Source organism: Gymnoscopelus microlampas, assembly GCF_963454915.1.
Source record: "Gymnoscopelus microlampas genome assembly, chromosome: 17".
NCBI classification, from domain to species: Eukaryota; Metazoa; Chordata; class Actinopteri; order Myctophiformes; family Myctophidae; genus Gymnoscopelus; species Gymnoscopelus microlampas.
In genome coordinates, this window is record NC_139954.1 from 16672350 (window position 1) to 16689543 (window position 17194).

Sequence of the window (17194 nt, forward strand, 5' to 3'; positions counted from 1 at the left end):
ACACCAATCAACAGACCATTAGCTTGACACCAAAAGAGTGATTGTTCCTACTTTCAAGATGATGAATTATTCTAGTGTCTCAAGTTGACTCCATAGGCCAAGTTATTGTCGTGAAATAGCTTTCAAATAGACTTTTGAAGAAGATGTGAGTGACCTGTTCCTTAAGAGTTCCAAACCTTGTCTTTACTTTGCACAAGCTGTTAAGTTTAATGAGTTACCAGTGTTAGCTTGAAGCTAATGCATCAGGATCTTGGATCCATATCTTTTGCATGTGATTTGCGCAATATGCAAAGGTCTGTTTCTGAATAGAATGCTTCAGACATCCACCTTTCTCATGAGATTTCTGAAGAAAGACCTGCTTAAAAGTAGAGGTTATTCAGTTTTTACGGTATTGGCTGTACCCTTCCCTTGTACAAATATCTACTAAACAAACCAAATCCCCAAGTTGAATGTCTTGCATTATAAATGCATAACATAAATATTTAGAGGTTTTCTGGAGTTTTATTTGATTCGGAGGATGAAATTCACAAGACCCTTCTAGTTGCGGACCAGGCAGAGGTCACCTAATTACACTTGGACCCTTGAGCCAAGTCCTGATCCTGGAGTCAAGGTTAAGCTCCATGTTGTTTCATAAATGCTGTGTCTCACGGTACAGTAGCGACAGAGAGTGGATTGCATAATCATTCACATTATTTGTATATTACTTTTCAAAACAGAACAAAGTGCTTGGCAGACGACGGTATAAGCATCAGCTATCTTTAAAATTGACCCCCCAAAAAAGATTGAAGGAATTTTACAGCTGAGTGAGGAAAGATCTGTTTGGCAAAAGCTCTTAACCATTTGGTCTTTTTAGCAGTGGTTCTCAAAGTGGGGTCGGGGATCATTAAAGGGGTTCCAGGGGATCCCAAGCAAAATGAGAGACAGTTTAAACACTTTAACCCTATTTTATACTTCGGCTTTTCGAACACTTTCGAAAAAATCTTGAACAATTGTGAGAAATGTGGAATCATTTAAAAAAAATGGCACAGATTATTTTCATACGGGGGTCAGCGGCACCCATTTGTGCAGTCCTTTGTGAACCCCTGTGCTACTGTATGAGAACAGTGACTTTGAAGGTGAAAATAAAGGAGATTTCCATTTATACCAATACAAATCTTGTTTACAGTAAAGTTTACTGTAAACAAGATTTGTAAACCCATGAAAAACCATCACCTTCACAATCACAATAAATTCAAAACATGTCATGCAGCTTCCTGGGGGAACAGGGTACTATATTTATGTCAGCAGCCTTTTATTTCTGTTGAACTATGTCCAAAGAATTATTCATAAAGAATGACAGAGCTTTATCTTATCAGCCACAGAAAAATAAACCCTCTGCATCTGTATGTTTCCTTTTCATGTCTGTTCTATATCACTCCATCAAAGCTTCATTCATGATAAGGACTTCACCCCGGGGGAAATGGATTGTGCTTTCACAAATCTCCAAGAATGAGGCAATTATCTACTATGAAGTCTGGAGTTTTAAGTATCCAATTATCCCTAAGCTAGTCAATAAAGCTATTTCTGACGTAAATTAATTACCAGAATAATTAAACAAAACAAACAGTCAGCAATGACCGCACGCGTATGAGTCAACTGATAACTCTGTATGGTATGTAGTTAAGGTAAAGTTATTAACAGTCAGAAAAAACAAATAACGCGTACTTTTGGTGCTGAGCTTTAACTGTAGAAACAGTAACAATGCAAGAAAGAGATGAGGCTCGCAACTCACTTTTGTGCTCCAGGGTTTATTCAAACATAACAGCTCATGATACGACGTTTAGAGCCTCATCTCTTTCTTGCAAAGTTATTAACAGTGTCATATCTACAGTAATTGTTTCTTTCAAACGTACCTGCTGTAAATGCTTTCATTACGTCAAAGCAAATCATACCTATAACCTGGTCTTTTTGTAAGCAATTTTTCAGAATCTGTCTCTGCTTGTTTACTTCTATAGCCTTGTTTTTGAAATGAGATATTTAATATGTAAGTTGTTTCTACGTGTAGAAAAAGTTGTGATATAATTGTGTGTATTTTGATTTCAAGTACATGTTATTTTAAATATTTGAAATATTTAATCTTCTGTTTAATATGTCTGCCTCTTCTTCTTTTTTGTTTGTTCTGTTTTTGGTTTATTTGCTGAAAAAAATAGGACTGTAAAATTTCACTGCAAATAAACATCTTTATTAAAAAAAAAAAGTTGTTTCTCCTCATATTGCTGTGTTTTTATTATTGTACATAGATTTTATTACATTGATTTTGCACATACCCATTGGATATTCCCTGCTGCTGCTAAGGGGTTTTAAAGAGCTAACTTTATTTTTTATTTGTCATTGTCATGTCATTTTATTTGTTGTTCTATTTGTATTAAAGTCCAGTACTATTCTTACAATTATAATTATAATTATCATGTGTATATTGTATTGCTGTTGTTGTTGCACAGTTGGACCGTGTCACACCAACATTTCACTGCTTGGACCTGTATGAGTACGAAATAAAACGGCTCTTGATTCTTGATTCTGTATATTTTATAGACCATGTAAACCAAACTAAACCCTGGTCTACTTTTCTCAAAACACGAGAATGCATCCAAGTGGAATTGAGCCCCTGTGGGACCCTCCTCAAGACCTGCTAATGTTTCTGCTGAGTGTGTAACCAAAAGGCCAGGCCACCTAGGGTCACAGTGCACCTGTCTGCCTGTGTTTACTGATCATAGCTTGGGTCAAGAGGTGGCTGGGGTCTGCTGCCGGGTTTTACAGCATCTCCAAACGAGCAGGAGTTGATTGCACCCCGACTGCGAGGCACTACCAATTATCTCTAGTCCAGAGAAGATGGCGGCCTGGCCGAGGTGTCTACGCTGTGGGTCGGAGCGGGCCAATTTGGGCAATCAAATCACACAGGAGTAATCCAGTAATACAGGCTCGACAGCTTCTGATTCACCGGTCAGACTGTGAAATAGCAAAGGCGCTATTCTGAACTCTGACCCAATTTCACTCAGTCTGCAGCTGACTGTCTGTTTTAACCACTTAAGCCCTATTTTATAAGTTGTCGTACGATGGTGTCATGTGGTGAAAATAACCGATCTACAAGCTCACAACATGTCGCATCACATGTCACTTTGCAACGTGTCGTGAGGTTGTAGATCTGCTATATTTTTAAGCTATACATTTTTTAAAGTTGTATAATGACTAAAATAGGGACGCCAAGTTGAAAGTGGTTAAGTTCACTTTAGCTGTGTTATGTGAGTGGTTTTCTTCCAGAGATAAAGAATTGTTTGGTTAAGCATCCTACAAATTCTTTTGCTTGCAAGACAGGAAACACCACCAGTAAGAAAAGTTTCAAGGTGAATAATACATTCTAGCCCTTCTTTCCTCAGGATATATACACTCACATCCTGGTTTTCAAAGCTGAACGTTTACCTACGTCAAAGAGGCGAGTTGAAACGGATTCCCCAATACATACCAGGAACTTGGCAGGGTCGGCCCCTCCGGCCTGACCCACGAACACGCCGGCGCCGGCCTCCAGCTCCATCTCATCCGGCGACCTCTCGAATCGCTTCACCTGGGCGTCGGCGTCACAGTTCAAATAGAAGAACACCCTTTCGTCTTCCACCGCGATGGAGAACCGCGTCCACACGTCCCTCAGCGAGGGCACGGTGAACCGGGCCGCCTCGTATGACTGCTGCGAGTCGGGTTCCGTGTAGTACAGGATGATGTCCTGCTTGCCGGCCTGCACGGCAGACAGCTTCACAGCCACGTACATGATGCCCTGGGAGCCGTCCGTGACGGAGAAGATGACGCCACTCCTCTCGGTCGTGGGCATCAGGTGGAAGATGAGAGAGAAGTCTCGGTAGAAGGGGTTCGGAAAGTGGGCGCGAGCCAGCTGGCCCGTGTTGGCGTCGGGGCCGAACACGTAGCTGGGCCGGCTGTCGGGCCCGTAGACGGTGGTGATCTCATCCGGGGGAGGGTCTCCAATCAGCTGCAGCAGGGAGACGCCGCTCTCCTCTACATGGGGAAGAGAGACAGGATGTGAGGTCACGGGGAACACAGGTAGAGATGGGTGCTTTAGGGGAGGGCTGCATTGCAGGGAATCAGTGTTAGACAGGGGCTCTATTAGTTTGTTGGGTAGGTAGGTGACTTAGAAATCGTTTGTGTGTGATGGACACGGTCGTCACAAAAGTGTCACCGCGAAACTCTCACGATCAGTGATAAGGTTAAGGACTCCTCCCAACTAATGTAAACATCATGATGCTTAAGCCACCCGTCAATCAAACATCACATTGAAACAAAAGGTAGAGAGCATTTCAACATCCCTTTGCTATCACAACGGCTGTGCTCAAAGATCAAATACAGCTGTGCCTGTGTAATATTAATGTAATAACAATTTTTAAGGAGTGTGTTCTCGCACAGCAAAATTCAGAGTGTTACTTTAACTCTGAGTGTATAAATGGACCCGCAAGGGTGTGGATCCAACAGAAAGTTGGACATCCCCAAAAAAGGCAAAGTAGCGGTCAGCTCCTGGGACCAACAAAAGAAGAACGTTTCAACAGACTCCCCCCCCCCCCCCCCCCACACACACACACACACACACACACACACACACACACACACACACACACACACACACACACACACACACACACACACACACACACACACACACACACACACACACACACACACACACACACACACACACACAGCCCAACCCCCACTTCATTCCTCTATCATCCTAAACTAGAGCGGGGAATCTTTAGCTCACTAGGGGACAGGGGGGGATTCCAAAGCAGACCGTTTGAATGATGGGAGCTCTCAGATATTCTGCTTTCAACAACTGCCCCCCCCCCCTTTCACCCCTCACTACCACACATTTTTGTTCTGTCCGTGAGATCAAACCACCCAGTCTTTCAAGGAGACTTGTAAAGGTACGGTGACCAGACGTCCCGGTTTGGCCGGGATTTTGGTTCTGGTTTTCAAGCTGGGTGATGACAAATATCTCAAAAACACAATTTTTAATAACAAATGAATGAAATCAATGATGAATGAGAGTGTTGATGCCAGAGTGTTGCATCGACGAGATATTCTATGAAACTTCCAAATACCTTGACTCATCTACAGTACTGTACATAACGAGGCACATCCCAATTGATTTCAAATCAAAACCTTAAAATATTCTCTCCAGTGGTCAAACTACTAGATGAAGAACAGGATTAAGTCCTATCCAATAGATTTAATTATTTAACTTATGCTAAATGCCACCACTCCGCACCACAGAAGGGCAAACAGCTGGGTCCCCTGAATATCTGAGCTCACTCTTCCGTCACCCTGGGCAACTCTGGTGGGGTCGACGCATATTAATCAGAGACGTTCTGGAAATGCGACAAACACAAAGAGCAATGTGTACTCATTTCTTTTCACGATGTCCTTGTTTTCAAGGGTTGTTTGCAGGGACTTGCATGTTTTTATTTTTTACATTACAATGTAAAGGTCAGCTATGTTTGTTCTTATTCCTTGTAACTAGAATCACACTTAGAATAAAGAAGGAATGTAGATGTGAAAACATAAAGGGGGAACTGGAAATACAGTTATCACTCAAAATCACTGTTTTGCAGAGTGTAAGTGATACAATTTCTTGTTCTTTGAAGAAACGCAGTGGGATGTCACCCGATGACTAATGTGCCACTTTTATCGTTTGGTTCAAAGAACCCCCTGGTGCACTGTGAGAAGTGGAGATCACTGGGGTCCACAGGTGGCTTTGTTGAAAGTCAAAACACACAAGGTATTCAGCTGATGTATGTGTGGCCTCTATGCAGCCCGCTGCTCAATCAGACCCAGGAGTATGCTGAAGTCTGCTGTGTATGCCACCAAACAAATCAAGCCGATTCAGTGTTTGGGCAAATAAAGAAAGCTGCCGCAATTAAACCAGGACAAGTCTAAAACAGAGACCAACACCCGCCTTATACACTATTTCTGCAGATGTTTTTGCTTTTATGAAACGCAAGAGGGTATAGCAAGAGGGTAGCAACAGTGAAACGCGACAGTTCATTCATAGGCAATTACGTAAATTGAAATTACGTATGGCAAACATACTAACTGGATGATGAACCACCAAGATGATAGAATTAACCGCACAAATTTTAAATAATCCCCCAGAGCAGAAAAAATGAGCCCCTGAAGATTCAGATAAGCCTTAGGGAGACTTGGCGTGAGTCCATGGCGGTCGTGCGGTTGATGACAAACAATAAATTGTCACAGCAGATGTTTGCTCTGATAAAGACACCCCCCGAGGGGGGCTTCTGTAGACCTGCATTCACACACAAGTCCACACAAGCAACCACAACTTGCTCCCTCCCCTCTCCATGATACCATGTGTCATGTTATTATATCATAATAACATGACACGCATATTTTTTGAATGCAAAAATATTTCATGTAGGACAATATTCACCCGCTAATATGTTCAGAATCCTGACACAATTGTCACAGCTGAGATGTGAGGCATCGACTGTATGATGCAGAAATTATGTCAGGACAGCGCACTAATGGCTTCAGTGAATAACCCTCAAATCTGAATACATGCTGCTGTAAAATGGTACCTTTTGAACTTAAACACTGAACTCATTGTGGCAACAACTCGGTTATTTTTGTCTGAAGTATGTCATTGGTTTTGCATGAGCTGGCAGCAGACTAGCGGGTAAGATAATTGATTTGCTGTCAAATTCCCACTTGAGGGTTAGTAATGAGGTGGAATGTGAGACACTTCTCCCAAAACAGAGAGCAGTTGTCTTTCACATCATCATAGCATTCCATGTGCACATTTCCAAGGGAAATAACGCCTTTCTCTCCTATACACGTACATGTACATAGTACATTTCCACCATAATATCACTTCTCATTCCCCTGTGGTTCGATCATCTGATCCTCGGATGTGCTTCACTAGCCCTGCAGCACTCGTCCTACGCCCCTGGACCAATAATAAAGGTGTGTGTGTGTGTGTGTGTGTGTGTGTGTGTGTGTGTGTGTGTGTGTGTGTGTGTGTGTGTGTGTGTGTGTGTGTGTGTGTGTGCGTGCGTGCGTGCGTGCGTGCGTGCGTGCGTGCGTGCGTGCGTGCGTGCGTGCGTGCGTGCGTGCGTGCGTGCGTGCGTGCGTGCGTGCGTGCGTGCGTGCGTGCGTGCGTGCGTGCGTGCGTGCACACGTGCATTCCAACTCAAGGCCATCATTACCGAAACAGCTCACCTATTAAACCTTAAACCGGGACCAGATGTGCACTCTTTGTCATGGTCTGAATTTACCAACACACCTGATCATGAAATATATAAAACAAATATATATACATTTACATAAATTACAATAACTATATCAAACCACATGGGTGTGGGTGGGTTTTGTGTTAACAAAGTCAGGACAATTCAGATAATTTTGAATAAGTTGTCAACTTGACAGTAGGCTAATGAAAAGTTGAATAAAATAATGTTGCATTACTCTGCCAGAAAAACATTAGCACATTAGATCCCCCATTACTATTCACATGGTGAACAGATCAACCAGGTATGCTCACATTTACCTAGGAGTAGTAATAAACCATCTTTTGTCATGGAAAGATCACATTGAATCCGTGGGTAAGAAAACAAAGCAAATCATTAATTTTTAAGATATTTTGGTGCAAGTTGACAGATTCTTTAGTTTTTCCACTTCTGTCATTACATCCCATTGCGTTTTTTTGTTTACGGTTTTATTATTATTATTATTGTTACTATTATTACCCATGCTGCTGCATTTTCTGAAGGAAGCTGAACAAAAATAAGTTTTACTCTTATGTAACTGTACACAATAAAGCACAACCTTGAACCTTGGCAAGGAATATCACTTCAAACACTAGCCATGTTTCAAATGGGGGATATAGGGTGCTGCCTTCAGGAAGGAGATACGGCGTTCCAAAATACAATAAGGTCAGACTGAAGAAGTCCTTTGTTCATCAGTCGATGTTGAGGCTTAATTTAGAATCTGGTCAATGTATGAAATTTATTTTGCTTTGTTTCTCTGTGTTATGTCAAATATGTGTATTATGTGTTGCATACATGCATGGCTGCTGAGTCGCAAGACAAATTTCAGTTAGAGCTGGTAATAAAGTAATATTGTATCGTATCTTCCTAGCTAACAAATGTGTCCAAATACTACCTGACCCAGATGTAGATAATTTATACAGAATTCCTTCAGCAAGTGATGGCGAAAGAACATGTGCTCTTATGGTGTGATTTTATTAATGGAATAGTGGTATGCTAATCGAGCAATGTAGACATGAAACTGAACAACATTTGAGATTTGATCATAAGATTTTCCCTTGATGTTGACCTCAACATGAACTTAAGAGTAGAAAACAGTGCTAAACCATTATGTCGGACGAAGACAATTTAGTCACCGGATCTATAAACTAATGTGCAGCTGAATAGGTTTAAGCAGCTTTAAACTCCCAAAGGAATGCCTTTGCCGATTTTCCCTTGAATATGGCAACATTGTCACCAAAATACTGGCCACTCACTCTTTCCCATTGATAAAAAATAGGTGATTGTGCAGAGGGTTCACATTAGCATTTTAAGAGCAATCTCAATTCACTCTTTCCAAAAAGCCTTTGTCAAACCAATGACAGCTTTAACTTTTCTAGCGCAATCAGGCATAGAAAGGAACTGTTGCTGAATAGACCGGTGCTGGATTTATGGTCTTAGGTTCGTCAGGGACCATTTAATGACCAGGAACTCCAATTCCCTCAGATACCATTAGCATGCAGAAAGGGTGCACACAAGACTCTTGTCTCTGATATGCTTACATGAAGTACAGTGTAAGGCTGTTTAGGCCTGGGCAAAACATGAATATTATATCAATATGTTGATACTAGATATTGTCTGGGATAATATCACGATATTGTGATACGGCATACATAAGAGTTGTCTTTTCCTTTAATCACTTAAGCTCTATTTTATACTTTCAAAAACTTTCAGAATTATTGGATCACAAATATCTATATCGAGGTATTTGGTCGGATATTTGATTTTGTCCCTATCGTTCAGCCCTAAGTCTGTCTCAGGATGACAGCCTACACCGAGTTGTTGGGAACTAAGGGGCGACCCCTAAGCTTCCTGATGAAGAGGTTAAGGATACAAGGAAGTGACAGTTGGAGGATTAGTGGACGCGAGTCCAGTGTCTCCAGGCTGTAAAACATCCAGGACTCTCCATGGGAAAATGAGGAACATCTGGACCGCCATGGAGAGTTGTGCGGTTCCAAACGGCCACGCTCCGTCACCAATCAAAACATCCCTGAAGGCCCACTGACAAGGGCAGCGAGCGATCCCATCCCTCACAGTGCAACAAGCTGGTCAGCGTTCTATCAATAAACTTCAATCAATCAGTTTTATTTACATAGTGCCAAACCACAACAATTTGTCTCTAGACTCTTTGTAGAGCAGGTCAGCACCATACTCTTACAGAGACCTAACTATTTCCCCATGAGCGAGCCCTTGGCGATGTCAGCAAGGAAAACCACATGAACCATTGCGTCACTATTCTGGGGTGAAAATTCTGCGAAAATAACAGATCTACAAGCTCACGCGTGCATATCAGCTATTTTTGGCGAAGGGATTTGGTGTAGAGGGAAAAAGGAGCAGACTGAGTATAGAGCCTAACGGGAAGAAACGTCTAGTCTAGCAGAACCTGATAGGAGGCCATCAGACTAGACTAGTTGGGTTGGGGGGGGGGGGGGGGGGGTTCGCAAGAGAGAGAAAGAGAGAGGGGAGGAGAGAGAGAGATGAAAAAGAGACACAAAGATGCACAACAACAAAAATGACAACTATAATAACTGTCCCCTGCCATAATCCATGGAAACCCTTGGTCCAGACCTCATAGTATCGAACATAGAACTGTATAATCGTAGTTTCGGACAAATGGAATTGTAGTATCTTAGTATCATACATAGAACTGTAGTGCTGTAGTATCGAACATATGGAACTGTAGTATTGTAGAATCGAACGTAGAACTGCAGTAACCCTAACCCTCGGTCTAAACCTGTTCTTAAGAAGAGTGGTTATAGTCTGAAGCGGTTTGCCTGAAGCTCATCAACAGCACACTGATGTTTAACAAGTAAATTCAATTTGGTCACAAGATTATTTGAGCATGTTTTGGCTTATATCGCTATTTCTGTATTGACTGAGAGAGACACAAGTTTCTGTCTTTCCTGATATGCCTTAAACCTTTAAGACATTTTCAAAGATTTTCCAATATTTTTTTTTCTCTATAAGGTCACAACGTGTCGAGATGCAACGCTCGTAGATGAGCTATTTTCGCATAGTCCTGGTATTAAATAGGGCTTAAGTGGTTAACTGCTCACAGCAATGTTACACTGGGTCAAGAAAGGTCAGGGTGTGATACTTACAAAGTCAATTTGATGTCAAATATGTAGTGTCTTTGTTATCATGTGTTCTAGGGGCCACTGGTTCTCAAAGTTAGGTCCGGAGACCACCAGGGGGTCCAAATGGACTCTTACGGGTCTATAAATCTGAGAGTGTACACGGAACCAAATGGACCCGTAAGGGTAAGGGTCCATTTGGTTCCATTTGTACACTCAGAGTGAAATTAACACAGATAATTTTACAGTGAACATTGGGGCCCCAAAGAAAAATAAAGAAAGAAAGAAAGAAAACGGTATTTGAACATTCGAGAATATTTGAGTGACAGACCCGTTAAGGGTCCATTGCGACCCCTGGTGGAACCCAGACCAGATGTTGAGAAACAGTGTACTAGGCTGAGCAGTCTCATGACAAACACTGATGCGAGGAGAATGTTTTTCATCCTTGGCCCTTATGCTACGTTCTGACAATCTGAATATTACAGAGTCAAGATGCCACTTCACGCTGGCCTGGTATTTATTGTTATGAGTACACTTTGGCTCTGCGACACAAGGTCCCCTCTTATCTATGTGTGCAAGCATGGTTTGATCCCTATTCTTGCCAGAGAACCACTGTACTTAACTCTCGACCTGTGTTTCATGCACTTCTCCTGTGATATCATGGATTCTAACTTAAATACCAATCTCAATTTCTGATAGATCCAGAATTAATTGATAGAGTATTTTTGTATCGTAGAAGAAAAGTTGTACCATGCTTATTGTCTTATTTATCAAGGAGGTGTGAGGACAATTTTCCAGAAATGGTGGTAGAAATTGTGCTGATGGTCCGTGTCTTCAAGGCTGAGTTTAATCTTAGCACAATTGCATTTTTACACATAAATACACAACCGACAGATAGATACGCTTACATTAACATACATTTTGTGATAGAACATTAAATGACCATCGCGGTGGTGTAACTACATGTCATTGTCTATTCAAAACACAGGCCACGTATCACACTGTGATACAAATGTAGACCAATAATAGCTTTCTTTTTCATACAGTTAGAGCACACTTAATTACTTAGAAATTACTAACGCTATTCAGGTAAAGGCTCACAGATGATGTAGCAGGGTCTGAATAATGCTTAATTTACAGTCTGTTATACACCGCTGTGTAGATTTACTCTCTTTCTTTTTTGTCTCCGCCAGGCCGAAAGGCATGGCGAGGGAGTATGTTTTACCCTCCGTCCGTCCGTCCGTGTGTGTGTGTGTGTGTGTGTGTGTGTCCGTGTGTGTGTCCGTCTGTCCTGTCCGTGTGTTAGCAGCTAATCTCTGGCACCGTTGGCCCGGTCGCTGCGAAACTGTGCACACACACTTCCTGGATGCCAATTCAGAACCTCTGCCTCAATTTTTTTCACATGGGCCTGTTATAGCGCCACCAGGAGGCCGATTTGAGCAAAACCCATTTTTTTAACATTACTCCTACAGATTGTATCCAAACGTCATGCAAATCGGTACACAGTATCTCTATAGTCATGTGATCAACACGGATCTGTCCGATTTCCCATATTCCATCCTCATTGGCTAAGGTTCGCTTCCAAAATTTGCAGGATTGGTCCGTTTTGAACAAAATGCCTCAAATCATGAACGCAGCTTGCGATTTCCGTGAAATTTCACAAACACATTCCCACTAGGCACAAGGAAGAAATGCCACCCTTTTTCACATTGGCCTGTTATAGCGCCACCAGCAGGTCTAATATAGCAAAACACATTTTTGGAACAAAATGCGTCAAATCATGAATGCAGTGTCCGATTGCCGTGAACGCCCTAAGAATAAATGGCACCCTTTTCACATTGGCCTATTATAGCACCACCAGGAGGCCACAATAACGTACCTGACCTGGCGGAGACCTGTTCTTCGAGGAGCACTTTTTCTAGTTTCCCCCTTTTTTGGGGGCTGGGGAGGGAGGCAGTAATGTGATAGTGTTCAAGTAATCTACCTGTAATCTCTACAGCACTTAGGCTGGTCCACAACGCAGAGTGAAAACACAGAGCTTGTGAGGTGACATGCCAGGTTGTAAGGCTAAACCTCACCACATACATACCACACGCTCCATCAATAGATCCCTTAAAGAAAAACACGACAGAAGAAAATGTTTCAATGGAAGCATTATAGGAAATTCCTTTTCCCTTTCAGTTTTGCCATGATTTTGAGAGGAACTCTAACAGATTTACTTCAAAAGGCAGCACTGCAACCACACAAAAACCGCCCAAAACTTAACAAGATTTGGCTGCGGACCAATCTGAGCCATCCCAGCATGTCTGTATTTTGTATTTCAACACCGCCTCATCAACCATTGTTTTGGGCCTTTTTTTTTTGTTTAGTTTCTTTACCCCTGCAACACAGGAGGGGAATGAGTTTCTGGCCGCGAAGAATTCAGCCCACACTGTGCCCATAACAGGAACCCTCCTGAGAGCCAGCGCAGAATGATTCCGTGACGGCGGAGCCGTGCCAGTTTTGGGCCTTCCTGTCACAAGCTACAAGATCAAACTGTGTATGGAACCACCATACTGCTAATCAGTGTCAGACCTCCAGTGGAAGGAACATGCTGAGAACAGAAGCTGTAAAGCAGTGATTCTCAAGGTGGGGTCCAGGGACCCCCAGGGTTCCTTATTATTTTTGATGAACTGTTGCACCTCTAAACTGATCAGTTCTTGTAGATCTGTTGTTTTTGGCATGTGACAGCCCCACACGAAGGACTATAGATTAAACTTAACACAGATATATAGCTAAAAGGGTAACCATTTTTTCTGACAAGACTGCACCATTTTCTTGTACTTTCAGACCAATTCAGAAATGGGTTGGATGGACAGATTTCATTGCATTTAAGTTAATTCAGTGAACAGCATAATTTGACAGCGGGTAATGGAGCTTCCCAGTTGCCTATGGTTTTCAAACTGGATGTTCTTTTTTCTTTCCCAGAACTAATTGCAGTTGACCTCCCCGTGCGCGCACCAATCCCAGTCCCAGTCCCTCCCCGAAAAAAAACCAAACATTTATGACCACTCATCTTTCAAGGACGGGACCAGTAGCCATGGAAAATACATAATTAAAAGGCCTATTGTGGTTTAACAATCGTCTTTCGTGCCAGTGGGGTGCCCCCCATTGTAAAGATGATAGTATCTGACAGACTTCTAACAGGGCACTCATGCACGGGCCAGTATCTCTGCCATCTTCCCACGGATGGCAACCCTCCCACATACACATATCTATAGTTCATATTCACATTATATAAAACAGTGTGTGAACCGCCCAGCTGTGCACGCGCCACGCAAGGAACTAAAGAAAGCCACATGTCAACGCTTCCCCTACAGAGCATCCGCCCAAAGAATTCCAAGTCAGAATTATGAAGGGAGCGTGGTGAAAGATCGCTCCACGGTGGGCCATTGCCAAATCACAGAGAAGCGTGGTGGTGTTCGTCTACACAGAGAGAGAGTACATGAGATAAACTGCCCTTCACCCACCCTGAAAGCCAAAGGAACTTCAGATAGCCACGAGTGTCTGATATGTGGTGGAAAGTAACTAAGTACATTTACTCAAGTACTGTACTTAAGTACAAGTTTGAGGTACTTTTTTATTAATTATTTTGCCGATTACATACATTAACAACTTAATCCCTATACTTTGGCTATTCGAAAATAGCCGTTCTACAATTTCACAATCTGTGAGATTGTCCATCTGCCATTTTAGAAAAAGTTTGACACATTTTGAAAAATGTGAGCACTTTTACTTTGGTACTGTACATTTTGATGCCAAATACTTTTGTACTTGTACTTAAGTAACATTTTGAATATAGGCGTTTTACTTGAAACAGAGTAGTTCTATATCGTAGTATTGCTACTTTTACTCAAGTAACAAATCTGAGTACTTATTCCACCACTGCTGATATACTAGACACCGCATGGCAGGGGTCCTGATCACGGAATTTGGGAGGTTGGAGGTGCCTTGTTTGTGTGTCTGTCTGTCTGTGTGTTGCCTGGGTGGCTGTGGGGGGTTCGCCACAGTAGAAAATAGCTTCAGATAATGTTACCATGCTAATAAACAAAAGGAAACAAGCAGTTTTTGGGGGCTTCAAGGCAGGCCTTTACAGGGCTACGTGACACATTAGCTCAGCTATTCAAGTGTGACCTCATTCGACTGAACAGACAAAGCTCACCGCCAACCTGTATTAACCATCGTTAACGATTTACCACCTTGGACACAGCTCAGCGGACGAGAAAGGCTGAAACTTATGTCTCTATTCCAAGGATAAAAAAGGGTTCTAACAGAAACCATATGCAACAGGCGTGGGAAGAGGTAACGTCCAGAGCATGCAGGAAGCAAAATACCGATTTTGCAAGACTTTGAGGGCTGTGTGTATAAATCCCTGAGCAGCATCAGAGAGACCTCACATTGTGGGCAATAACCCAGCAAACAGACCCATTTGTTACATCAGTTCTGATTCAAGTCAGGTTTGTTCTTAGACAGATATTGACAGTTAAGTGTCCAACTGTCCATTGGTTCTTACAAAGCAGTTTTTGAATGAGTGATCCCAGATGGTCAAGCAATACCAAACAGACATGCCTCTTTTGTGATCATGTCTTTGATGCACCTATAAATGCTGAGCTGGGGGGGACATTATTTGATTTGCCACAAGCTAATTTGCAACATCTTTGCATGTCTGACGTATATTTCTCAATCGTGTGGGTTCACCCTCCCTTACACTCCTCCAAAGTATAGCTAAAGATTCACCAGTCACTTTAGTCATATTAAAATTGTCCTTGTTGTCTGATAGGTTCCAAAATGTTATGACAGTCTCGCACAAAGTATTTGTAAATCAATTTCATGCACATTTCTATGATTGATGAATCGATTGTGTTGATGCAGTAAACGCTGACCATTTAGAACTTCACACAAAATAAAACAAACGGCAAGATCTACTTGCAAATACTATGTGATCCAGGATGACTGTCACTTAGTGCTGGGACCATAGACATCTTGTCCACTTGGGGCTGTCAACAGAGCGAGGCGTCACAAAGATAGCAGTGCTGTAAAAAGACACATTCTCCATGTCCTACTGATATGACATGAGACAGGACACCAAAACAACCCTCTTTTCCCAGGAAAAGAGATTAGTGAGTGGATATGGGTAATGTGTATAGACTATTTTCTTCACAACTGAAATGTCTGGAGACTCACTGCTAATAGCAACAGTAATTAAAGTGTCTGCAATCACAACCACGTCGCTTATCAGTTGAATACAACCTGGTCCCAGTAACGAGAAGCAAATGCCTTGCTTTCACAGCAAAGGGATAATTCCATTACACTGCTGACAGTTTGACACATTTGAACTCACACTGCACTGCCTCAAAAACATGAGTTAATTGCCTCCAGGACATGTTCAATTGTGTGGCTATAGGGTGATTGCCTCATTTCATTTCACTGTTTATTGTCTAACTATGCTTTAATCACTTACTTTATTGGAATGTAACGACACTGTAAAGCAAGTGATATTGCCTCTGTGGGAATATATCATTTACAAAGCATATCAAATGAGGTACCCATTATTATACCCTAATAAGACTTACACAGCATAGTGATGTAGAGAATTATTTTCAATTTGACTTAAACATATTTATTGCTGAGGCATGCTTGGGCAAAAGTGAATTGCAAGAGCCTGCTGGCCATTGTACCCTAACAACAGAGAATAGTCTAGTCATGAGACATAACAGAGTTCATATGGGTCATGCACTAGTCAACTATAATTGGAAACATAATATAATATAATGTAATAATGTAATAATAATTGGGAATGTGGACTGAAACTCCTCAATTCTAATAAGACATAAGTGCATGTACATGCAACACTTATACATTAGTGTAAGAGTACAGATTAGCGCTCGACTGCAACACGCAACCCACTGATGCAAAAATAATCCCTGACAACCTAATTTGTCAGTTGGGAGACAGACAATTACACATGAAGATGCTGCCCGCAAGCCACTGTCAAAACAGACGTGTGCATTTCCACTACTTCCACTATTTCCATTACATGCTCACATAGTTCACAGTATGGATGTACAGTATGGATACAGTGTGGAAATCACATGCCACTACTGAATGAACAGGATTTACTTCCCAGGTTATAATGCCTCCCCTAATTGATATCATATGTTTCATGCTGAAAGGCAGAGCAGGGAAGATCAAAGGGTGTTTTTTCTTTTCTGATTACACTTGCCTAATCTAATCAAATCATACAATTTCAAGCTACTGTATGAAGTGAAAACATTCCCCTGCCACACTGACCACAACTGTATGAAATTACCTTAAAAAAGCGATAAAGACGTCACTCCTCATGCTTGCACATGAAACTGATTTGTCTGATTCTGTACATGCCTTATGCAGATTTGACGGTGTGAAACCCATTAAAGTCAAGTGTGTGCATGAGCGTGTGTATGTGTGTGCTTGTGTAATCGAATAACCTGCTAGTGATGAGTCACATGCTAACCAGTGGATGATGGAAACACAGACATGCATCAGGTTTAGGTTGTGAGCACTGTTAGCAGTAATAATGCCATGCTTGTTAGAGTTTTACATGTGCTTCTCTGTGCAGAGAGGAGCAGTGAGCTTGGATCATGCTTCCGTTGTCTCCGTAACCATGCTGCCATGCAGGGAAACCAAACACTGAGTTAATGGGACTGACACCCTGTGCTGACTTGAACAAGGGGATTTGGTGAT

General features: G+C 42.0%; 1 protein-coding gene across 3 annotated transcripts in view; it reads right to left on the reverse strand.

The window, feature by feature from the left end:
• col18a1a (collagen type XVIII alpha 1 chain a) overlaps positions 1-17194 on the reverse strand; it is a 109803-nt gene that overhangs the window by 38299 nt on the left and 54310 nt on the right. For all 3 annotated transcript variants that reach the window (XM_084083816.1, XM_084083815.1, XM_084083814.1), the window contains one exon: positions 3500-4041. In XM_084083816.1, the coding sequence (XP_083939942.1) occupies positions 3500-4041 (542 nt within the window). The remainder of the gene's footprint in view (positions 1-3499; positions 4042-17194) is intronic.